At 42.3% G+C, this 24,332-nt stretch overlaps 2 protein-coding genes across 2 annotated transcripts; one reads left to right on the top strand and one right to left on the bottom strand.

Annotated features, from left to right (window-relative positions):
* Positions 1–1,780: 1,780 nt before the first annotated feature.
* slc30a5 (solute carrier family 30 member 5) lies at positions 1,781–8,301 on the top strand. The gene is made up of 16 exons (XM_041059589.1): positions 1,781–2,305; positions 2,843–2,965; positions 3,100–3,166; positions 3,405–3,490; positions 3,662–3,749; positions 3,875–3,962; positions 4,088–4,164; positions 4,281–4,451; positions 5,113–5,401; positions 5,546–5,754; positions 5,967–6,124; positions 6,261–6,390; positions 6,687–6,921; positions 7,021–7,247; positions 7,710–7,838; positions 8,029–8,301. The coding sequence occupies exons 1-16, from the start codon at positions 2,235–2,237 to the stop codon at positions 8,197–8,199; spliced, it is 2,319 nt and encodes a 772-aa protein (XP_040915523.1). The 5' UTR covers positions 1,781–2,234; the 3' UTR covers positions 8,200–8,301.
* Positions 8,302–9,177: 876 nt separating this feature from the next.
* LOC121195017 (MAM domain-containing protein 2-like) lies at positions 9,178–20,615 on the bottom strand. The gene is made up of 15 exons (XM_041058167.1): positions 20,427–20,615; positions 20,178–20,288; positions 17,577–17,866; positions 16,350–16,434; positions 15,970–16,107; positions 15,375–15,652; positions 14,395–14,488; positions 13,458–13,604; positions 12,852–12,971; positions 12,548–12,696; positions 11,538–11,634; positions 11,281–11,439; positions 10,927–11,180; positions 9,679–9,763; positions 9,178–9,558 (listed from the first exon to the last, which is right to left on the bottom strand). The coding sequence occupies exons 1-15, from the start codon at positions 20,515–20,517 to the stop codon at positions 9,512–9,514; spliced, it is 2,145 nt and encodes a 714-aa protein (XP_040914101.1). The 5' UTR covers positions 20,518–20,615; the 3' UTR covers positions 9,178–9,511.
* Between the last annotated feature and the right edge of the window lie 3,717 nt (positions 20,616–24,332).

Here is a 24,332-nt window from a genome sequence, read left to right as displayed (position 1 = left end):
GCCACCTCCATCACCCTTCTCCCCCCCCTCCTCTTCCTCTCCCTCTCTCCCTCCTCTCATCTCACTCTCATCTTCCTCACCTCTTCTCCCCATCCCCTCCTCCTTATCCCCACTTCTCTCCCTCCCTCTCCTTCTCTTCTTCCTCTTCCTCCTCCCCCTCTTCTCTTCCTCTTTGTTCTTCTTCTACTCCCCTTCTACTCCCCCTAGTGTTCTTCTTCCATCTCCTGTGGAGGAGGGACCATGAAGAGAGAACCCGGTCAATCAAACAGGTAGATATCACTTTATTTCCTATGATGTAAATAATGTAAATGAATAATCTGTTCAGACAGGTGATGTTTTTACTCTCACTCTCTCACCACAGCAGGCTGACATCCAGGACACACCACCTCCACCACCCCTCTCCCCTCCTCTGCTCCCCTTCTACTAGTGGAGAGGAGGTGTAGGAGGAGAGGAGAGAATGAAGAAAAGGAGGAGGGGTGGAGAGGAAAAGGAGGAGGAGGAGGAGGAGGGGGGAGAAGAGGAGTGGAGGAGGAGCGGAGAGGAGAGGGGGGCGGAGGGCATTATACAGAGAGAAACCTCTCAATCAAAAAGGTAGATATCAGTTTATGTTATATCGTTATGTCATATCATTATTCTGTTATCAGATTTAACTGTTCCTCTTTTTCTGCATTTGGTTTTTTTTCTTAGAAAGAGGAGAAGACAGCAAATGAAGGAGAGATGAGAAAAGAGAAGTGATGTGATGAATCTAATGTGTTGAAAACTTGATATTGTCCATTTGAGTAAAAGACCAATTGACTTAAATTGCCTCATTGATCTTAATAAATGGATAAATGTCCTTAAAATCACTGTGTAAGCTAACAGTTTTCCACTAAAATCAATTTATGCTTCAAATAAAAGAAAAGATAAACTCATAAATGAATGTGTTTGATTTTAATATCATATAATCATATTGAATCAATCAATGTGCTACATGCAGAAATTCAGTCAAATGCAGTTCATGACACAACTAGGAAAAGTAAAGAACGTCAGCATGATATTAAAATTAAGAGGATATAGTTTGCCATTGGAACACTGGGATCCTCAGGGTCGCTCCATGTAGACAGTTCATTATATTAGAACAAGCCATAACCACAAAAAATATATTGCATTGCTTTAGACACTTGTGCCAAACTTGGAGCCAAAAAGTCAGTCACCAGCAAAAGGAGTAGAGTTAGAAAAGAAAAGGAAAACAAAAAGAACATAAATGTGGGATGGGGAGGTCTGATGTCAGTGTAAGCCTTCTAGATAATGTAATAAGTAATTTCCATTTTCCTGTGATGGCTGCTCTTCTTCTCCACGTCCATACTTGACCGGACATTTTAGAGTGAAGCAACCTTTTGGCTGTAACTTTACATTCACCGTTTGCAGAAATCAAACACCTGCAAACCGGAGACTAAAGGGGAAAACACTGCAAATCTGCTAATTTGCTTGAGAATGTGTAATAAATAATAATAAACATTTCTCTTATCTTATATATGCCTTATATAAATATAAGGCAAATGTTATGGGTGATGAAAGCTGGTGAAACAGAACTCAGCCTAGGGGGGAGCTGTTTTAGAGACTGTCTGTGCTGTAACGTTAAACTTCAGCGTGAGCACTTCTCGACTAAGCTCACCGGAATGAGGTACCCTCATTATACCACCATCTCCTCCATGATGCGTAGATGCGCAGGACCCTAACCTGCGCAGCGGCGACGCTCACGAGCACGCATGCGTGACGTGGAACGTTTACCGTGTCCGGAAGTGCTGCAGCTGTTTGGCCAGCTCAGTGTTTCTTCCAAGACGGACTTCAGCGTTAACTGTGGTCAGATCGACCTAAAACTTGTAAATTATTTTGTTCTAGCTAAGCGGCCACATGTGTTCATTTGACGTACATCGTACACAGGGGGCGTGTCGTTGCTAGAAACTTTGGATAGAAATCTAACTGGCATGCCAGATAGCTAGCTAGCTAGCTAGCTAACAGGCTAAGAGCCTGCCAGCTGACTGTTGGTTTGTGTTTGTTTCCAATTCAGTTTACAGATTTAGTTGATTTAAAACGGGAGGATGTGTGAGGACCAGAAGAACTCTGTTCGTTTTCTTCAGCTGTGAAAGGGCTTTGGTTTAATTTCGCTATTCCAAGTAGCAGCGATGAGAAGGTAACGGGGACATAAGTACTGGAACTGGACTTAAACTGGTCGAGTTTGGGGGACGTGAAAAATGGAAGACAAATACAGCAGCAACGTACTCTCAGGGGGGAAACTGGGCATGGTCGAAGTGCCCAATTCCAGGTATGTCTATGTACATCTTACTTGAATCTTATCCAACTGGTGTGAGTTATCGATTGCATTTTTTTTTGCCCAGGAAGTCAGTCAGGTCACGTGACTGTACCTGTGGCCCATATGATAGACTTTGTTAAATTTGGTCCCCAGCACCAGCTGAAACTAAATGATTCATTTTTTAATCAGTTCTTTAGACTATAAAACTTCTAAAATAGTGATAAATGTCAAGCACAATTACCCAGTTCCCAGCGTGCAGGGTGTTTTTAATTTGGTTGTTATATATATACAGTTTACAGCTATAAAAGAAGCTCATCCTCTCATTTGATGATGCGGTGTACTAATTGAGAGGATGTGCAATGTTTGCTTGATTAATGATTTGAATGATGTATGGGTTTTGCTGACTGCTCCATTAGCTGGCTTATTGTTTTGGCACATATTTAGTATAACAGAGCAAAAACTGTGCCAAAGCTCAAGGCTAAGACAGTGTTTAACAGGACGAGTTTCCTGTATCATCCACATGTGTATCTGTGTCCTTCTCCTCTTCAGATTAACCAGGTATATAGTTTTACTGGTCGTCTCCAAGGTCCTCAAGGCTCTTGGGATCTTTGAATCATATGATATCCTAAAAGTTGTTCACATTGTCCAATTCATCTTCGTACTAAAATTAGGGTAAGTACTCCTGAGCTTATTACTTGCTGAGGCGTTGTTTCATGCATTGTATTGAAATTGCTCTTGTTTTTTAGTGTTACATTGAGTTTATGAATGATGACAACATGCTGACAGAGATTCTTCTCCTTTCTCAGGACTGCTGTTATTCTACTTTTCTTTCAAAAGCCTTTCTCTTCAGGGAAAGTTATATCAAAAAGACAGGTTTGTTGGATTTCTTTGTCCTCAGTTTGTGAGAAATGAGGCTCCTGTTTTGTTTAAAAATAAATTCTAATTTTCTCTATTATTTAACATAAGAGGATCTTGTAAATGTTGCTTAAGCCTCCTACTCACCTATAAGTGCTGTCCTTTTGTCTGTAATGTTTAAATAAGTGTTAAGGTTGAGCTTTATAATCATGATGTACGTTGCATTAATGCCTCTGTAACTCTGTTTTCTTTGTAGTGGATAAAGTTACTAAAGCATGCAGTTCTCAGCTGCGTCATATCTCTCCTGGGATTCTTTGGTCTAACTCTCTGTGGACCTCTAAGGTGAAATGTTTTGATATAACCATGAATTTGTATTGACTGTTTTTTTTCTCATAGTGGTTAAAAGATCTGTACTGTGGTTGTGAGTGTATACATGTTGTTTGTGTAGTTTTAACTGTGTGTGTTCAGACACTGTTGTGTTCATACTTAAATCCTGGCTCGTTTCTTTCACAGGACATTGTTACTTTTTGAGCACAGTGATGTGGTGGTCATTGCTCTCCTTGGTGTCCTGTTCACCAGCTCAGGAGGGGGACCATCCAAGGTAGGACGACACCAATTCATGCAACTAGTTTGTAATCAGAAGCTCTTATGTCTAAAAATATGTACTTTCCAGGTGTATTTTTCCCTTACGTCCAGTTCTTTTGGTTTCTCCTTGACTCTGTGCAGACCAGAGGCGCTGCTTTCTTCATCATTGCTGTGATCTGCCTCCTCCTCTTTGACAACGATGATCTCATGGCAAAGATGGCTGAGCACCGTATCCTTTGCTCTTTATAAAGGGCAACAGTTACACCTGTTTCCATTGTTTATTGATCTCTCTGTGTTGTTCACTATCATCTGTCTCTGTTTGTATTGCGTTTGTCTTGACTCATCTTATTAAAGCTGAGGGACACCATGACAGCGCGCTCACTCATTTCCTCTACACTGCCATTGCATTTTTAGGGGTTGCGGATCATAAAGTAAGTGAGGCTCATGTCCCACATGAAATTTTACGTTTACTGCCGCCTAAAGGAAAGCTATTAGTTTTGATTTCCGAATTAATTCCCACCCTCTGTTTTCCCGTTCATCCTGTCAGGGTGGTGTTGTGCTGCTGGTGGTCTCCCTGTGTCTGAAGGTGGGCTTCCACACGGCCTCCAGGAAGTTATCAGTGGAAATTGGTGGTGCAAAACGCCTCTATGCCCTTGACAACCTGGTTTCTGCCATGGTGCTGCTTCCCTGGGTCATCGTGCTCTCAGCAACCACGGAGGTAAGTGCACAGACCAGGTGACAAAATTACAAATCTTTACTAAATGTTTACATGCATACAGCCTCAGGCCTGTTATCCAGACTTTTAGCTGTGTAGGAATGGCAATGTCTGTCTGTCTGTTGGTCATTTAGTCCAGTCCTGTGTACAAGACTGAAATAACTCAACATTTACTTGATGGATTGCCGTGAAGTTTTAAACAGACATCTACCACGACCGTGAGGTTGGCATTTGTGGCTTTGAGTGAAATGTCTCACCAGCTATTGGATGGATTGCCATGACATTTGGTACACACATTCATGTTGGCCTCAGGAAGAAAGCCAGTAACTTTGGTAAACTGTTAACTGTTCATCTAGCACCATCAGCAGGTCAAAAATTCACTCTGTCCATTGCTTAGCTATGACTACATATCTGCAAAACTACCAACATTCCCATCAGCCTCAGCTGTACTTTGTGTTTCCTGTTAGTTATCGAATGTTCACATGCTAACACGCTAAACTGAGAGGGTGAACATGGTGAACATTGTACTTGCTAAACATCATTGTTAGCATTGTCTTTATGAGCAGATTAGCAGTAAAGCCTCACAGAGGTGCTATAGTCAGGTCTTATGACCTTTGTCTGTGACCTCTCCACTGACTGTATTTTCACTCTGTCTCAACTCCAGAGTAAAGTTGAATCTTGGTCGTCCCTCATCCTGCCTTTCGGGATGATCATCTTCTCCGTGATGATCCTGGAGTTTTACGTGGAGGCCATCTGCAATGCAAAGATGGAGATGCCGAGGTGCGCCCGCTATGGCACCATCGCCCTCTTCCTCAGTGCCCTGCTGCTGGCCAACTTCTGGACTCACCCGCTGACGGATCAGCTGCGTTCCATGAGCAAGCCGCCTCAGCAGGTCAGCACGGAGCACGTGCTCTCTGGAGGAGTGCTAGTCAGCGCCATCTTCTTCATCATGTGTAAGTAGATGGGAGTCAGCACGATGAGTTGATGTGTATCAACCCTGATTTCTCCTCATTTTCTCTCCGCCCTCGTCTCTCTCTCTCTCTCTCTCTCTCTCTCTCTCTCTCTCTCTCTCTCTCTCTCTCTCTCTCTCTCTGCAGCGTCCAGTATTCTCTCGTCTCCCTCAAAGAAAGGTCAGAAGGGCACCTTGGTAGGTTACTCACCTGAAGGGACTCCTCTGTACAACTTCATGGGCGACGCCCTGCAGCACACATCGCAGTCTCTGCCACGGTTCATCAAAGATTCACTGAAACAAATCCTGGAGGAATACGACTCCAGACAAATCTTCTACTTCCTGTGTCTCAACCTGGTACGTGTGAAGAAGACATAACTCACAACAGACCATCAGGTTTAAGTTCACCGTAGCGGGAGCAAATTCTAATCTAAGATGTAAATTTCATCTTTGTTTTCAGAAAATATTCGTGACAGTCCTCTTTACACTTGGGAATGGTGTGTAATGTTGGATTGGACTTCTCCTAATCTGTTACCATTTAGAAAGATTTGTCTCTCTGCATGTTTCAGGCTTTTACCTTTGTGGAGCTGTTTTATGGTGTTTGGACAAACAGCCTGGGGTTGATCTCTGATGGCTTCCACATGCTATTTGACTGCTCTGCTTTAGTCCTGGGCCTGTTTGCTGCCCTCATGACCCGCTGGAAAGCTACCAGGATCTTTTCCTATGGGTAAAGTCCATCAAGAACATGTGAAAGGGCTTTGATAGGAGATATTGGAATCATTTATACGTATTTCAAAACCATCTGGATGTTTGAGAATGACGTCTTGTTTTTTTCTTGTTTTTTTTCTTTTTTTTTTTTGTAGGTATGGTCGTGTTGAAATTCTTTCTGGATTCATCAACGGCCTGTTCCTGATGGTCATTGCTTTCTTTGTCTTTGTGGAGTCGGTCACCCGTTTGTTGGATCCTCCTAATATAAACACAGACATGCTGACTGTGAGTAAAATGCTTCTATCATTTCACATGAAGTCTTGTGCCTGAATGTGCGTTTGCTTTGTGTTGATGTATCTCAGTTACTTATATTCAGCATGTCCTGATCATGTATTTGCCTTCAGTCCTGCCCAGTCCTACATAATAATATAAATTAAGTTAAAGGAGCACTCCACCATTTGTACCCATGAATGTACTCGATTAGCTTTGAAACATCCATAACATTAATATATGTGATTTTTCATCACATGACTACACATCACTCCGTCTGAACTGTGTGTGCTATTTTTTGTGTCCTGCAGCCGGTGTCTGTCGGAGGCTTACTGGTCAACCTGGTGGGTATCTGCGCTTTCAGTCACGCTCACTCCCACGGCGGCAAAAGCTGCTCATCACATGACCACGGCCACTCGCACCACGGCCACTCCCACAGCGAGCATAGCCACGGAGGTCACGGCCACTCTCATGGAGGACACGGGCACGGCGGACACGGGCACTCCCACAGCTCTGCGGGTGGAGGCATGAACGCTAACATGAGAGGTGTGTGTTCTGAGCAATGCACAGAAACAAACCCAGTGGAAATGAAATGTTAGCCAAGTATAGTCCTTATGTTGTTATTGTTGTTTTTTTTCCTTCCAGGTGTTTTCCTTCATGTCCTGGCTGATACTTTAGGCAGCGTTGGTGTGATCATCTCCACCATCCTCATCCGGCAGTTCGGCTGGTTGATCGCTGACCCTATTTGCTCGCTCTTCATCGCCACGCTCATTTTTCTCAGCGTCATCCCTCTGCTCAAAGACGCCTGTGAGGTTCTTCTTCTGCGAACTCCCCCAGAACACGAGAAGGACCTGAACGGTGCACTGGAGAAGGTGAGAGGTCACACACAGAGGGTGGATTTACTGCCCATCAGACCGTAAATGCGTATGCAGATGCTTTCTATGCAGACATATGCAGGTTTTCACTGTTGCGTGATGATTACAGACTGAAAAACATTTGTGTGTAGCAAATGATACAGTGCTTTTTCATATTAATTTGGTAAAACTCTTATTTTTTTTCTGTAGGCTTTCTTGATGACAAGCTACTCATACTGTGATCATAATGTGTTCTTTTATAATGTAGATTATGACACAAGGGAATTCTAGCTCAAATGTTTATCCTATTTTCCAGATTTCAGCTTGATGTGGCAGTCTATTAAAATAGTCAATCACACTGCTCAAGTTCTTGATTATTTAATTATCTTTAATTATCATTAACTTTGGTAAAAAAAAAAAAAAAAAGCCTGCTGATATTTAAAGCTTTTCTGAGGTTCATTTTCCCGAGTGTTATTCCAGGTCGAGAAGATTGAAGGAGTGTTGTCATACAGAGACCCTCATTTCTGGAGGCATTCAGCCAACATGATCGCAGGGACCATCCACCTTCAGATCATGTCAGATGTGGTGGAGCAGAGGATCATACAGCAGGTGGGTGCAAACAGTGGCGTCACGGTTCATACTCATGTTTCACTGCAGGGTCCGAATCTGAGGACCAGTGACACGCTGACCGTATTCTAACCAAAGTTGTGACTGGTTCGCAAGGAAAGTCTTATTGTGCTGATACTCAGACAGATAGTTCTGATTTGTCTGTGACTGTGTGATTCCCCTTCGTTCGTAGGTGACAGCCATTTTGAAAGACGCGGGGGTGAATAATCTGTCGGTCCAGGTTGAGAAGGAGGCGTACTTCCAGCACATGTCTGGACTCAGCACCGGATTTCATGAGGTTCTGGCAATGACGCAGCAGATGGAGTCCATGAAGTATCTGAAAGATGGGACGTGCATCATGTAGCGTCCATCTGTGGGACCAAATGAAACTTTAGTGATTCTTCTTTTTTGAAATGTACAGTGTATGTATGTGCTTTAAATAAATCTGAATATATTGGTTTTATCATAGTGTTATTGTGTATTTTTGTGCAGAATAAGTCCTCTAAATGTCTCCCTCCTTAAACATCCCGCGGGTTAATCGACATAACTATTTGCTTTTTAATCATTTTCACCTGAGCAGTATATGTTACAACAAAGAAAATGGCTTTTGGTCACTATGAAACTGCTTCTCGTCTTGAAATGATTTATTGTGTTATTTAAATGTTCTATCCAATCAGCATCTGTTCTTTTTCATGCTTTATGTATCTGTACTTTCTCAAGCACAGCCCCAGCCTGTGGGGATTGCAGTTATCATTTCCCACATCGTCGGCCTGAAAATACTTGGATACGATCACATCAGCTAAATGGTGAGTTCTGACCAAATTCATTTTTTTTTTGTTTTATCTATGTTTTTTTTAAAATAATAATTACTGTTGTTATCTTTATAGTTTAAAATATGTTCTGTTCTGAGTCATTTTCATCCTTATTTGGTCCAAAGTGTTTTTTTTTTTTTTTCAGTGTTTGCACCAAAGTGATAAATGATATCTTAACACAAGCAACCACAAAAGAACCTTTTCTACATGGGCCAAATTAAAAATGAAATCAGAAACTGTCTGATCTGAGTCGAACCATATGATCCCAGCTATGATAGTTTTCAATACTCTGATACAGACACATTTTGATTGGTACCAAAGTGTCCTGAGGTTGAACTAATCCTTTAATCGTGTTCTTCCTCAGCGTGTGTGACAGTGTGTACAGACTGATGTAATGAAAAAAAAAAATTTCCACAGAAATGTCAAAAGATACTACGAGAATTTCCAAATGAGATCAGGCTGTGTTCCCACTCAAGCATTTCCTGGATCTGAATTCCACAAAACAAAGCAAAAAAAAAACAACATGTTGAATAACTGTCTCACTTTATTTGAGCAATGAGCATTAATCTAATGCATATAAATGTGAAGACAAACACAGTTAAACAGTTCAGCAACGGTTCTCTGTTGCTACAGTGCAGAGAGAAATGCTGACTATGACTCAACTGATATGTGTTGCTCCATGAAGACAAAACTACATGAAAAGTTTCTTTTTTTTTTCTTTAACCCACATTCATTCATACTAGTTCAGATTGACATGTAGGAGTCAGGAGTCGACAACACTGTGAGTTGTCTGTAATGTGCAAAAGAGAACAAACAAAACAAAAAAACCAAGGTTCATGCATCCTACACCGCTGTTTTCCTCTTCTACTCGATCTCGTTGGAGGTTCCCACGGTGGCCCGGATCTCCATCTCTGTAGGGAGAGGTAAAGAAATCAGGACGCTGCTATAGATCTTGAAATAACTTCCTGTGTATTTCTGTCTCTGCAGGATGTTCAGTCTTCAGCGGTGTGTTTAATGAATCGGTACTTTACCTGGGCAAGGTCCACTGTCCAAGACGATGTCATCGATGGCGATGTCGCTCCTTACTGATGAACCCCTGGTTGCTTCAAACACAATCTGGGACAACGAGATAAACAATAATAATTTAGATAATTTTAGATGTTGTTGGATGTTTTATGGGATAGAAAATCATTTTTTGTCCCTCACAATTTGTCCCTCGCTTATCCAACAATTACATTTTCTAGCCTGTCTGTCATTGAACAGCCCTTGTTGTGGCAACATCTTATTTGATCCGTCAAAACAAGGCTAAGAGGCTGCTTTCCCCCCTTCTTCCCATCCTCACGCCTCCATCCTCATCCTCTGACTCAGAAACTGATCGAGAAGCAACGACAGGTGTATCCTGTGCAGATGATTTTTTTTTTTTTAACCAGACTGGAACACAGAAACTGTGTTAGTGACTTGTCTGCTGAAATGATCAGACAGTAAAACAAGTGGCCAGATTTCTGTGGAAACTAAAACACTGACAAGGACTAAGAGCACTGAGAGTGGCTCTACGGTTCTTCATCCTCTTGATTCATAAGATAAAAATTCTTAAATGTGTGTGTTTTCCACAGCATTAATAAATCTTAAGGAGATTTTTGCTACTTTGTCCAATTTTGCTTCACAGAAGGCTTAATTTTTTTTCTTTTTTTTTTTTGGCTCCAAATTTGTCTCAGCTCATCCAGGAACAATTTGGTCCAGATATTTGTCCAAAACAGCAGCAAAGTTGTGGTTGTTATTATTCCTATAAAATCCAGCCTGAGCCAAAAAATAATCACACTTACTCTACCTGCAGTCTCTCACAGACAATGTTGATTTTCTTTGGAATATTCATAGTGGCTTTCATTTATAACTAACTAATTTTAACTGTGTATGTATGCGACTTCTGTCAGATTAGATTCTGTGAAGGCCAAATGGAAAGCACCCAATATGCTTCCTATCTTAAGCTAAAGCTGTGGTTCCACTAAAAGTCACTAGAGGCTCCAAGAAAACTCAATAACTGATTTATAAGACACATTTGTTGCCTAAGCTATTGATTTCATGCCATTGGTCCAGGCTGTGTGCTGTAGTTGTGGTGTTTGCTACCTGATAGTCTGCGGTCAGTGTGTGAGCTGTGATTATGGGCTGCACAACCACTGCACAAGTCAAAGTTACCCATGTGCATATATAAATTTGTCTATGATTTAAAACAAAAAAAAAAAAAAAAAAAAAAACTTGGAGAGACTTTGTGCCACTCTTGCCTGGTGCTGGCGGCCACACTGATACTCTACTCTGGCCCTCAGCCAGGCAATGCTCTGCTCGCCGCTCCGTTGCCACAGCAACACGTCCTCTCCGTCCTGGTCGAGATAAACGCTGAGCTGGCCCGTGCCGGAGCCGTACATGTGGTAGAAGAAACGCAGACACTGAGGCCCCCTGGAGCCCCTCAGAGGACGGGAGAGCAGCCGGACACTCTGACCGGGCAGCATGGGCGACGCCTCCATGTGCAGGTAGTAGCCTGTCAATCAAAAGTCATCAGGTTTATCTGATTAAAATAAATCCATTGTCGTTTCCTGGCAGCGAGAGGAGGAGGAGTTGAAGTGGAAGAGACAACTCACCGAGTCCCGTGGTGTGGTCCCCTCTGGGCCCTGTGTACGAGGTCGGGGTGGGTCCTCTCCTCCACTCCCAGTCAGCAGCATCAGTGTGCTTGTCCTGAGTGTAACCACACAGGCCTGCTTCAAAGCCACAGTGTCCTGGCAGAGGTGACGACAACAAACCTGCAACAGGAAAATGTGTTTGTGTTAAACCATGTGTAACGTTTGACTGCTTAGCGACATGTGGATTTTTTTTTTTAAAATAATTCAGCAGTTGATACCTGCCGTCAGCTCACAGTCTCCGAGGCTCACACTGATGTCGTCCAGAGCCACAGAGCCGCAATCCCAGAAGCTCCTGCAGGTGCTGACGAAAACCACCTGAACAGAGAACAGAGCTGCTCCATACCGGTGGAACCTCAGCAGTTTTACTAACTAGGAATCGTTTATAGATTTAGCTTCGATGAGAACCAAAGCCACAGGACACTTTGTTGTGGTTGTTTCTTTCTGCTCAGATGTTTGTGTGAGACTCTGAGGAAGGAAAAGAGCCACTGATCAAATGCTGAGCGTTTCCAATAAAAGTCAGCGTGGGGAAAGCCTTTGAGCGTTTCGGCATCGGCATGAATTAATTCTCATCACGCAGAGCACATGATGATGATGATGTGTCCTCTAACAACAGCTGTGAAGACTCAAACACCAGAGCAGAAAGTTAAGTTTGTAAATGAAATATTCGTAATTTGTTTTTGAATGTGTTATTTCCTTCTAAACTGTTTCTGCCCTGCATTTTTCTTTACTTTCCTTCTTCCATGCTTTATTTTTTCTCTCCTTATCGTTTTATTCCTTAAATACTTTAAAACTTTAAAATGCTTTCCTTTATCCTGGAACAGTTCCTTTATTACTCTGCTTTTACTTTTTTCTCATTTGTTTGTTCCCTTATTTGCTTGTTTGTTCCTTAATTAGTTCCTCATGCCCTTCCTTTCTTCTTTCATTCCTTGTCTCTTGTCATCTCTCCAGCTTTTTCTCTTCTGCACATCCTTATTTTTCCTGATCTTTCCCTCCCTCCTTCATTCCTTTCCTTTTCTTCACTCATTCCTTCCTTCCTTCCTTCTTTTTTTTTTTTTACTCCCTCTCTGTTCGTTTATCCCCTTGTTTTATGTATCCCCTTATTTTTCCACACATTTTCTGGTGATCCTCCATTGTCAATGGAGGATCACCAGAAAATGTGTGGTGATCCTCCATTGTCAATGTGCCAATGTGCAATGTGAAGTGATGTTCCCGCTTCCTGTCCTCTGACCTTGGCAGGCTGAGATGTTTGGAAGGTGACGTCCGTTGCGACCCAGATTCCTCTGGATTTCTCTGCCTGAGTCCAGATCTTCTCCTGGCTGCTGCTCTGCTGCTGCTGCTGCAGATACACAGCCAGAGCCTGGTCCGTCTGGTTGAAACCTGTGGTTGCCAGAGTTATTTTTGGTTGGTGAGTCAGTGAGATAAATCTCAGCAAAGGATTCACACATAGACTCAAACGCCACCACACAGGAAGAAAAAAAAAAAAACTCTTAACAAACATCCCTCAATCAGGAGAGTGTTGGGGTGCCCCTCACCCCTCAGAGAGAAGTAAAATCTCAGGCAGAACTTCATGTTCCCCGGCAGAGTTGGACCGATCAGACGACTAACGTAGCCGGAGCGTGGGCTCAGCCGGGAGTGAGCCAACAGGAAAGACCCTGGAAGGTGAGAACAATTTATTTTATTCTTTTTTTTTTAATTTTCTCAAGAAACTTGCGCTTCCAGAGAATTTACTTGCCATGAATGTTCCCATCACCACTCACGCCTGTTATTCATATTAACTTCAACTGTTTTCAAATGTGTTTCAGCTCCAAATCCTGCTTTGATTTACCCCCATTTGCATCCAATGTTCTCACTGTTTTTAAAGCCTCTTTTTATCACATGGGGGCAGAAGAAAAAAACAAAAACAAACAACAAGCCAACACCTTATATCTAGCTTACAAATCAGTTTGTACCACTAGAGTTGGTTTTGTGTCCATCTGATGAATATAAGTCCAATATTAGACCAACCCCTGACAAAATGAACTGGCACAACCCCTTTTGCATCGTCTCATTGTTTTCATATTGCAAAAATATTGATTATAGCTGCTTATAATCACGGTTCAAATGCTACAGAATCCATTCTCAGTGTGTTGTAGTCCCACCTGCCCCTGTGGTGTGGTCTCCATTCCTAAATATGTTGGGCTTCACAGACACTCTCCTCCACAACGAGCCCGTCACCTGGTCCTGGGTGTAGTGGCAGTAACCTGACTCAAAATCACAGTTGGCGATGGAGGGGTCGAAGGTCGGCTCTGCGGGACAACATGTATAGAATCAACTCTTTTGTGGCTCTACGGTGATTTTCATGTTAAATGACATCATATTGTGCTTTGATTCACAGCAAGATGTCTCGACAACTGTGAGCAACACCCCTGCCCCCCCGCCGACCTCTCCCCTGGCTGCGACATACGTGGCTGTGGAATTTAAGGTGCTCATTCATGCTCAGGGATGTAACCTTTTGTTTGACCCCTTGATGCCCACGATGTCCTTTTTAACTACCCTCAGGACAAACCTGACATTTTAATCCCCACATCATGTGAAAGATCTCGAGGTTATTCTTTGTCCCTTCCTTCCTTCCCTCCTTCCTTCCTTCCTTCCCTGATGTTTGTTTATTTTTCCTTTATCTCTCTCTCCCCTCCTTCCTCTCTGCATTCACGTTTGCTTATTTATTCCTTTATTCTTCCCTTCATTTCTTTGTTCTTTCATTAATTCATTCATTTGTTCTCTCCTTCCTCACTCACTCACTCCCTTCCTACCTGCCTTCCTTCATTCTTTAATTTCATCCATCTCTGCTTCTTTGCTTTTATTTCCCACACTCACTCTCTTCTATTCATCCTATGTTCTTTTTCTTCCTGTGCCCCCTCTTCCCCCCTCTGACTTTCTTCCCTCTCTATTTGTTTATCCCCTTCAGTCAGAACTTGTTGATTCTTTGGAATTTTAGTTTTTCACCCTGAAAGCATTATATCGTGAATATGACTGTTTTTGTGGCGACATTAAAATGGGCCTGTTTAGAATTAAGGAGTGACTGTGACTGTAGCTCACCAGTGTCTGTGCTGCAAAACTCAGGAGAAAAGGAAATGTCATCAAGTGCAACTCGTCCGCCCCTTGGACTGTTAAACGCCACTTCAAAGACCACCTAAAGACGGACACATGGAGACAGACGGTCATAAACGAAACAGCACACAGATGCAAACACACACAGATGTAAATGTAAGTATGTACATTTTTTTAGTTTATCTATTTATTTGATTTAACCAGGTGGGTTAAAAGCATAAAAATAAACCCATACAACTTTTTTCAAACAAAATGAAGAGCAAAGAGCATTTATCAGTAAAGTGGAAACAAAAGTTAACTTAGAATGGGCTCACAAAACACAACTACTGCTGACTGTCTGAAGCTTTGTCTCCTTTTCCTCAAAAATTACATAAAATATAAGTAAACAAAACTAACAAATAAAGTGTTAGTGTTAAAGCTCTGTGTATTATCTCAGCACAACAGCAACATCCTACACAGAGGGTCAAAACTCCCAGCTGTAGTTTCCTCCACTTTCAGTGATATTAGATAAACAGGTCACGATAATAAGTTGAGAAACACGCAGAATTGCAACAACATTGTTGTCGTCATATTTGTTCTCTTATAAATGACTTCCTGTGCAGCAAGTTTGTACCAGTTGAGGTTGCAGAACATCGATCAGACTGTAAAGAGATAAATGCTGAATCCTGAAGAGTCAGAGAGAAATCAGCAAGACTGTGTAACAGCTGCCTTTGGCCTCAAGTGTCAGTTACAAGGGAATGGCACAGTGGAATTTCCCATATTTACTATAATTGTCTGTAGCAGCAAAACCCCTCAGTGTTCTGCAAGTGTGAGTTTAATTAATTCTGTTTTTCAATACTCTGTTGTGTACTCTTTCAAAGCTATGTCATCTCACTTTGGGATCTGTTTATGTAAAAGTCATGACACAGAGCTTTAAAATGATATGTTATGTACATACATCTGATTCCCTGTAACATGTCCATGCTGACCTGTACAGAGTATGGAGCCTTCAGGTCCACCTGCACAGGTATCCACTCTCCAAGTGTCTTGCTCCAGTTACTCTGGTTTTCTGAACCCGCCCTCCACAGCTCCTGGTACTGGCCCAGCCGGTCCCGGGTGAAAACAGAGAAGAGGTTCCCTCTCTCTTCGCTTCGCTGGTACTGAAAACTCAGGCAGCCAGATAGCGGCACTGTCGTCATAGGAGACACCAGCTTGGCCACTTCTTTGAAGGTCTTCGCGTAGACGGAGTCCACGTACATGTAGTGACCTGAGAGGGAGTTTAGATAGGAGTCAGACTGTACTCACACCCAGTCAGCACTGATTTAAGGATTTGTGGGTCAACAGATGTCTACATCTAAATCAATTCTGAAAGTCTGGATCACTTATAAGTATTATTTCAATATATTTAAATCTGAAGCAGGTCCTCATTACATGTTTTAACATAGTCAAGTTGTTTACACAGTTGTTCATTGTGTTCATTTGGCCTCTGAAGAGAGTATCAGACTGATTTTGTCCAAAATAAAAACCTGCAGGGCTCTGACTCGCAGGTTAAAATCACCTTTGGATGATGGAAACCTCACTCACCTGTCCTGTTGTTGTATGTGTGGTCATTCGGCATGCTGTTGTGAGGGAGCTGGACCCCACCACCTCCAACATACCAATTTACGTTGGCGTTCCACTGGTTGTTGTATCCACACAGGTGAGACTCTTCAAAATCACACTCTATATGGAGAGAAAAAAAAAAAACCCCAAACAGAGAAATTAGCAACTGCTGTTATGGGTGTGGGTGCAAAAGGCTCTTGTGCTGTTGTAACTTTATAATGTACCAAATATGCTCATGTGTGTCTGCCTGAATTTAAGGAGCAGAGCACAGATGGTCTTTATCCAGCCATACATCTGTGGATTATTTATTTATTTTCGTTTTATGATGGATGTGTGAGTGATGCCCGTGTGAAGTCACCGACCCAGGCAGTATCCGGGGCTGATGTGGATCTCAAAGATGGCCACGCTGCTCCCAGCGCTCTGTTCAGGTTTACCTTCAATGACAATCTAATCAACAACACATGTTCAGTAACACCCTGCAATCTGTGATATGGAGCGACACGCAAAATGACATCATAGACAGAGAGCTGAAGTGTGGAGGGTCAGAGGGAGGGCATGCACGAAACACAGGGAAATCTAATTTACTTTCAGAGCTCTTGTGAGCGGCAGGTTTGCTGTAAAATGACCAGGAAGAAACACACTTGTTATAACTCAAGGTCAGGGCTTTGTATGTGTGAGCTGGTGTGCAAATGATTCATGCAGTTTTAACCATGATCATTTTCTGTGACGGTAATTTGATATTTGAAACGCAGAGCAGTCATTTTGGGGGTTGTGTTGATTGAGAGTAAATCTTAAGTAAATTTAAGAAGGCAATGTGAACTTTGAACCTCTGACAAATTAATTTTTCCACCTAACTCTGGACTGAAATGTGTTTATGCACCGAGGGGCCCTCACGTAGCACAGGCCTGGCTCACCATCATGTAGGTCGTGACCCTGTCAGAGCCGACTCTGCCTCTGCACATAATATAAACGTGCTGTGCTATTCCCACACAGTGTTTAGATAATGTGTGTCGGCATAGGTATGTGTGTGTCTCAGCGCACTTCATACTGGCCTCGATTTGGGCCTGCATGTGTAATGTCAACCTATATCTGTCTTCCTTTCAACAACAGCATGAAATGTTGTTTTCTGAAGCTCTGCTGTGGCTTTTTCACTGAGAGGGCTGGGACGTCAGGAACAGTGAGTTTGCAGCTGCTGAGATGAAGAACACTTCTAATCTTTGCAAGGACTTTGTCTCTTAATGCGTCAGTGTTTTTGGTGCATGATTCCCAACAATTTTAGTGAGTTTTTATCCACTTTCGTCAATGATATCTACAAAACTAACAGCTGGATTTGCCTCAGACTTGCTGTTTGTATTCAGTGTGAATGACCTTTTCTTTGGCTCTATCGTCAGCACAAACCAACGCCACTAGTGACTGTAAAAATAGTTAAACTGTCTGTATGCTGTTTGTTCCATCCAACATTTTCATATCATGGAGTAAAATAAACATAAAAAGCCCTCAGGGACTATTAGAGGAGCTTCAGCCTTATTTTTATTTTAAACTGGTATTTTAAACTTGAAATAAAGATTAAACACTGTTAAATATTTTACCCTGTAAGGCTCAGTGTTGTTCTGCAGGTCCATGCTTGAGATGACCCAGCTGTCAGAGGGTGCCTGGCTGCTCCACAGTGGCTTGTCAAAGCTTCTTCCCTCCATTCGCTGCAGGACCTCCAGGCTTCCTGATCCTGTGATCTGGTAGACGAGCCTCAGGCAGCTCCACTCGCTGTGTTCCAGAACCGGACTCAAGAGGACCCCTGTGGTCTCTCTCTGCGGCCTGTCATCTGCACCTACCTCTTCGTCCTGGTCGTCGTTCATGACTGTGTCCACTGCGACAAAATGGCCTGAAAGAAAAAGGTGCGTGGGATATTTTTTTTTTTTTTAGTTGTGAATGTTAAGAAAAATAAGCAAAATTTTGTCAACATCTCTTTATTTAACAGTGCCAGAGATCAGAGATTTTCTATACAACAGAGAACCTTAAAAATGTTTTGTCTTCCAGGACATACTTAACATCAAAATACTCAGTGCTACATAAAATCCACCCTCAGCTCTCACCGTAACAGCAGCTCTTAGCTTCTCTTCTGCTCCCCGGGGCTCTGTGCTCTCCTCGCTGGCCTGTCATTTATTATTTGTCCCTGTGGAATGCCCTGCTGCCCCAGGGCTCCTATATCCTGACAAACACATGTGTATTCAATGTGTATTCAAACACACTGACACTCACGGGGCTGAGCTCATTTCACCTTCAGTTTGGTCAGTTCAAGATGTCTTGTCTTCTTTTTTTACCAATAAGGTGCTGTTGGTTGCACGTTTGTGTTTACACGCTAAATTAACATTTAAACCTACTTGACTCACACTCAAACTGATATGTTTCCTTGATTGAATTAGTCTTAATGCCTTATTTGGATTCAGAAAAGGGCAAAAGTGAATAAAATACAAATATCTATGACTTGACTTCACTTCAGTCATGAGGCACTGAGCACAGAAAGGGAAAGGAGGATTAAGAGAGGAGAGTAAATGAGCAGGTACCAACTACCCTGACCTTTTTAACAAGCCGGCGGCAGTAGCAACAAGGATGGAAACAGGAAAAGAGAGAGTGGTTGAAGTATCCCGGGGGAAAGACGGACAGTGAGACAGGCTGCAACAGCAGAGCAATTTTCAGACAAGTACGAGCAAGGAACTGTGGAAAAGAAAAAAAAAAGTCTTAATAAGCCTGTTTTTCCAACAGAGTCTGGCTGCAAACACAGTGGTTACTGAAGCACCATGGCAGTGTCATTCTTGGATGAGGTCTGCCGTAGGTTGGCTAGACCTGAGAACCATAGTGCAGATTATCTCCAAGCGAGAGGTTGTACCTCTCAATAGAGCTCAAAGTCAGTGAAGTGATTGGTCCACACTCATCAAATGTATTTAATGCCAAAAGAAAAAAAAAATCAGTCATTTGATTGTTTGAGCTTCTCAAGTAGGAGGATTTGACAATCTTTTAATGATTTCAGTTTGTATATATCATTGCTGGCTCCACTTTGTGGCTTTAAGTGGAGTGACGTGTTGGAACAATCTAGCTGTATCCTCCTGCTTCCAGTCTTCATGCTAAGTTAGGTCAGTCACCTCCTGACTTCATTTCCGGTGTTAATGCACAGTAAAACACTGGCTACTAGGTTAAAAATACTAAGGATTTTGGTGTTGGTTTAGAGATGTGGAAGTTGGCTTGGTGTACTCAGATCTTTTCTGGCGCTGGAGGACTAAATATATCCCAGCTCTTGCCCGAATATGGCTGCCTGATTTGACTAAGATATGAGAGTGTGGATGTAGGCCAATTTATGTGGAGAATCAAATCCAGTTAGCAGAACCAAGGCCAGCTTTGGGCCAGTGTTGGCACCTGGAATCAGACCAGTACTTGAACCAATTCTAGTTTATCATTCACTGTAAGTCTAGGATGACAAACCTGCCAAATTTAGGTGTATTAGGTGAAAGATGGTTAAATTTAGGAATAGGTTTTGTATGATTAAGACTGGGTTAAAGATCTGGGAGAGTACTCTGTAACATCAGCATAACCCCCACCTTTTTAAAACAGGCCCCATTTCATGTCACAGTGAATGTGAAGGGATCCTGCTGCAAGTGCCACAAGAGGGCTGCAGTCAGACCCATTTCAGGATTTCCTGCAAACTCTTTGCTCTCCACAAAAGAGTCTGCATGTGTGTTAAATCAGCAAATGAGAACGTTAGAGAAGCTGTGTTGTTTCTGCAACAGGGTAACAACACGAATGAAATGGTACAAATTGTCTGATTCATCTATTGGCTTTGATCACTTCACATAAATTGAGACCGACATAATTTAGACATGGGCGTGTTCAGTACTCATCCGTATCAGCTTCAGCACCAACCCATCGAGAATGCCTAAATGTGTTATTTCACTCACTCCAGATGTTCAGACCGAGATGCTGGAGTCAATGAAGACCAGATGGGCTTCTTTTCACCAGTGAGTTCTAGAGGTATGACCAAAATCAGCACCAAAACAACTGAATCATCACAGCTAAACCTGTGACGGCTACAAAAAGATCCATAATACAGCCTACACTCATTACAAGCCATTAAACTAAACAGGTTTAAAGAAACAGAGGATTGAAGATAGAGTGTGAGATTTATTAAAGTCTTCCAGTACCATCTGTGTGCAGAGTCCAGCTTGTAAAGTCAGCATCTGACGTGTATTCGCAGGTACTGGATTCAAATTTGCAGGAGCCTGGCAGCTGCTGGTTGTGGGCTTGGATGGTGGCTTTGAGCACAGAGAGAAAAAAGAGAGGAGAAACACATTAAAGAGAGGGAATGGTAAGTATGAATCATGGCAACTGGCATTAACAGAAACATGCCCTCATGCACCAGCACTGGCAGCAACCGCTAAAAATGTACTCACCAACAAAAGTCAGGAGGTAGAATGGAAGCATTGCAGCTTTCTGTGGAATTAACTCGATTCTTGGAGGAAATAAGAAACTTAGGTCCTGCATCCACAAGTTGGAAAAATACAAGAAGTTGCAACAAAGTTTGGTTTTGAAGACTTCTCCTGTCTGTGTTGCCTGAGTGTCTCTCCAGCTCACAGACCGGCAGCACACTGCAGACTCTCCAGAGTGTGTGTCTGGACAGCAGAGCAGAGGGAGGAGGAGGAGAAAGCCAGAGGAGGGAGAGAAGGAGGTGGAGAAAAAAGGTGAGTGATGTGTTGGTGGGAGGGAGAAGAGAAGAGAACAAAGTGAGAAGAGAGAGGTTAAAGAAGAAAAGGATGAAAGATAAAGTGCAATGAAGAGGAGAGGGGAGGGAGTGATTTCTGTTAAAATGTCTTGATGAGAAACACAACAACACTTAATTTATGTTTACAATTTTTGCGAGCAGCTTTCTTGTGGTTGTGAGAATAGTTACTGTAAATTGGTGGAGAACAAAAGCTCTTCGTCAGCACCAGAAACAATAAAATCTTATATATCAGGAAGAGGAGCAAAGGAGAATAAAACTTTATTTTGCCAGCCTGGGGACTGAATTTCCACTTTCTAGCTGAGACTTGATTAACCACGAGAAAATCACTGCTCTCATTTGAAAAAACACAAAGACAGAAGGAGTGTAATGTTGTTACATGTCCACTATCTCATAGAAGAAGTTGAGAAGTTGACTTTGACAAAGGAGACCACGCTTTGTTTCCTGTCTCCTACTAACAGTAAACCTTGGTAGCTGTAACTAAAATGACTTAGGAGTCGAATGCTCTGATCATTTTGCCCAAACACTGTACAGTATATGATCAGATGTTTTGTACATTGTATGCTAAAACTGCATGAAAACATGCCTTTAGGACCCGCCTGGAAGTAGCACAACAGGGCTTCACTGTTTTTAGGAGAGGCCTGAGTACACAAATGATCTAACCTGTGTTTTACAAACCAGTTGAGAATCAAAACATTTTGCAATCATCTGAAGTATTTGTCCTGGCTTTCAGCCTTCGTCAGCTTTCAGGCACTTTGTATCTTTGAATGTGAACATGCGGTAAAAGCCACGATCCTGCATGTGCACCTAACAAAAGTTTAATAAAAATAAAATAAAATAGAACGTTTAATCTGAATTCTGGACACCTTCACTTGAGCGACATTGCAGAAGGGAGTGACTATGAGAGGTAGAAGGGAAGAGAGTGTACCAGAATGTACCATGTTGGATTTGGGAGATTAGACTTTGCTGTTTTTTGTTTTTTTTTCCAAAGGAAGACTCTCATCCACATTTGTGATCCATCTGTCAGACTTGCTTTCTGTGCCTCTCTGTTTTCTGCCTTTCTGCAGTTGTATTGTACACGGTCAATCTTCCATTCTCTCCTCACTCCTCGCTCCTTTGGCTTCCAGCATTCTAATGAGGTACTGTGGACACTGTGTACACTTTTCAGACCAGATGGGGAAGTGAATTCTCCCCTGATTTTGTCCATAAGGCATGACTTCAGTCATCAGCGTTTTTTTTTTTTTAATCTCAGAGAGAAAATGACTCATAAAATGGTCATTTTTCAAATGTAACTGCAAACAATAACAATCTGTTTTGTCAAGAACAGAGAGCGGAGAGAATATTCTTGCCTGTATCCAGGGATTTTGGCATTTATTCAGTTCCAAAGACAATTTTTGGTTTAAATTTCCATCCTCACAAACCATCAGTAATCTGTTTCATTTCCTGGTTCCCCCTGTCTGTATCAACAACAGTACTGAGCTTTAATAACTAAGTGAGCGGTATCAGAATGTGTTATGCGCAGTGCATGCAGAGCTTGTTGTTTGCATGATGATACAGTTATGACATGTTCTCCTCAGTATGTGACTTGCCGGCCAGAGGAATCAGCAGGTTGCATCCCCTCTGGCCCTCCACCCTTCCTCTGAGACCACTGGCTCAGCCCAAAAACTGAACAAGCAACTTAGAATAGTTATTATTATAGATTTTATACAGATTTTTTTTCCTGTGTGAAAATGTCTGATTGTAACAGAAATCTCGATTTTAATCATCAAACACTGGGTGGGAGTGACCTTTAAACAATTTCATTCATTGTTGTTATTCATCCATCCACACTGTAAAAGGAAACATGGACAGAAATCTGTTTTTACAGAACGAACTTGTCTTGTTTTTACTCTGCTGTGGGGAGCATGAGTAACAGTTTATAATAATGATCTCATACTGTCTAAGTCATTTACTCTGGAGGCCCAACTAGTTCAACACAACAAATAAAGTCACTGGGATTCATCCTCGGGGCACCATGGGTATCGGTACTAAATTTCATGGTGGTCCATCCAAAAGTTGTCAAGACATTTTATTACAAGTCAAAAATATGAACCTCGTGGTTCTACAGGAAAAGTCAGGGTAGACTTCATCGTAAAATAAATAAAATAATAGATATTACCCTTTTAAGAAATGTACATAGATAATGTGTGGCTGATGTGCATGTCATTAGTTGATGATTATAAAAGTTAATTGACTGATCAACTGTAAAAGTCAGTGGTGGCCTAAAGGCTAGAGAAGCAGGCTTGTGACCAGGAGGCTGCCAGTTTGATTTGTGGACCAGCAGGAGAAATCTGGCTGGGTAAAGTGAAAGAGCAGCACTTCCCCTTCTTTCATTACCACCACTGAAGTGCCCATGAGTAAGGCCCTTAACCCCCAGCTGGTCCAGTAGAGCTACCCAGTGCCTGGACTGTAAGATTATCAACTATTTAGATAAATAAAGGATAAATAGTGACAGTGAAGGGTTCCCTCCCATCCTGCTGCAGAGTGCCACCTGCAGACTGGCTGAAAACATGTGCAGTGGGCAGGTGAACATGGTTCCTGACTGTCTCGTGAACATATTGGAACCTGCTGTGTGCATTTAATCGAGGTCACTGGTTTTTCTGCGTGATAAGAGATAACTGTGTTACGGGAAACGATTAAACATTCATGTGCGTTAATTCCAGTAATGGATTCATTCTGCGCTCACTGCATGCTATACAACTACTGACAGAACATGTACAGTATACCCTTCATCCATGTATGCAGAGATACAGGCCCACAAATTATTGATGTTTCTCCAGAAATAGAACAGGAGAGAGAGCCGGACTCAGAGCGTAAAATATATGTGGGATGTGTGACATGAGTTAATGCCAGCAGCAGAGCGATAATGTTACCTCAGATACACTCTGATGACCTGATTCTGCATGTTGCACTCTATATTTTGGAGCGCTTTGATTGGTTCTTGGTCTTAGAAATGTGTCATACACGCCTCCACATTCAGCCAAACGTTCGCAGCCTGTACTTTACACAAGCGTGCAGGCTGTTTGTGTGGGATAGGAAAATGTGTGGCAGCAGTGAGAGAGAGGGCAATAACAGATTGGATGCCATGGTTACTACTCCACACCATCACCGTCCTCCGTCACATATTGTTGTCACGGTAACAGCTGCTCCGGGCGGAAGGGTGCACGTGACTCCGGTGTGTGTGTGTGTGTTACAGGACTTCAAGAACGTGTAGACACAGGTTTTATTGCTCTGTCCCCCACCCCACACTAAAATGTGCTCCCATGATGAAAACAAATACTTTTCACTCATGAAATGAATTAAATATATGTTATAATGAGGGTTTTTTTGTAATAACTGTCTGGCATGTTTGTTTTGTCTGTACTTTAAGACATTTCAAATTGCCAAATTGCCAAATATGCATGAAGGGTCAGTTGAAGACTGTGGATATCTGGATGACTTAAGGAAATGGAGGGCCATATTACTTCTCTCAGAAGTTCCTGAATGACTCCTCTGTCCAGATTGAAGGGAAAATAACCCACTTAAAGCACAATAAAGATTT

This window comes from Toxotes jaculatrix, chromosome 16, assembly GCF_017976425.1.
Source record: "Toxotes jaculatrix isolate fToxJac2 chromosome 16, fToxJac2.pri, whole genome shotgun sequence".
NCBI classification, from domain to species: Eukaryota; Metazoa; Chordata; class Actinopteri; family Toxotidae; genus Toxotes; species Toxotes jaculatrix.
Note: the sequence above shows the minus strand (reverse complement) of the source record. Positions and strands in the feature narration are given on the sequence as shown.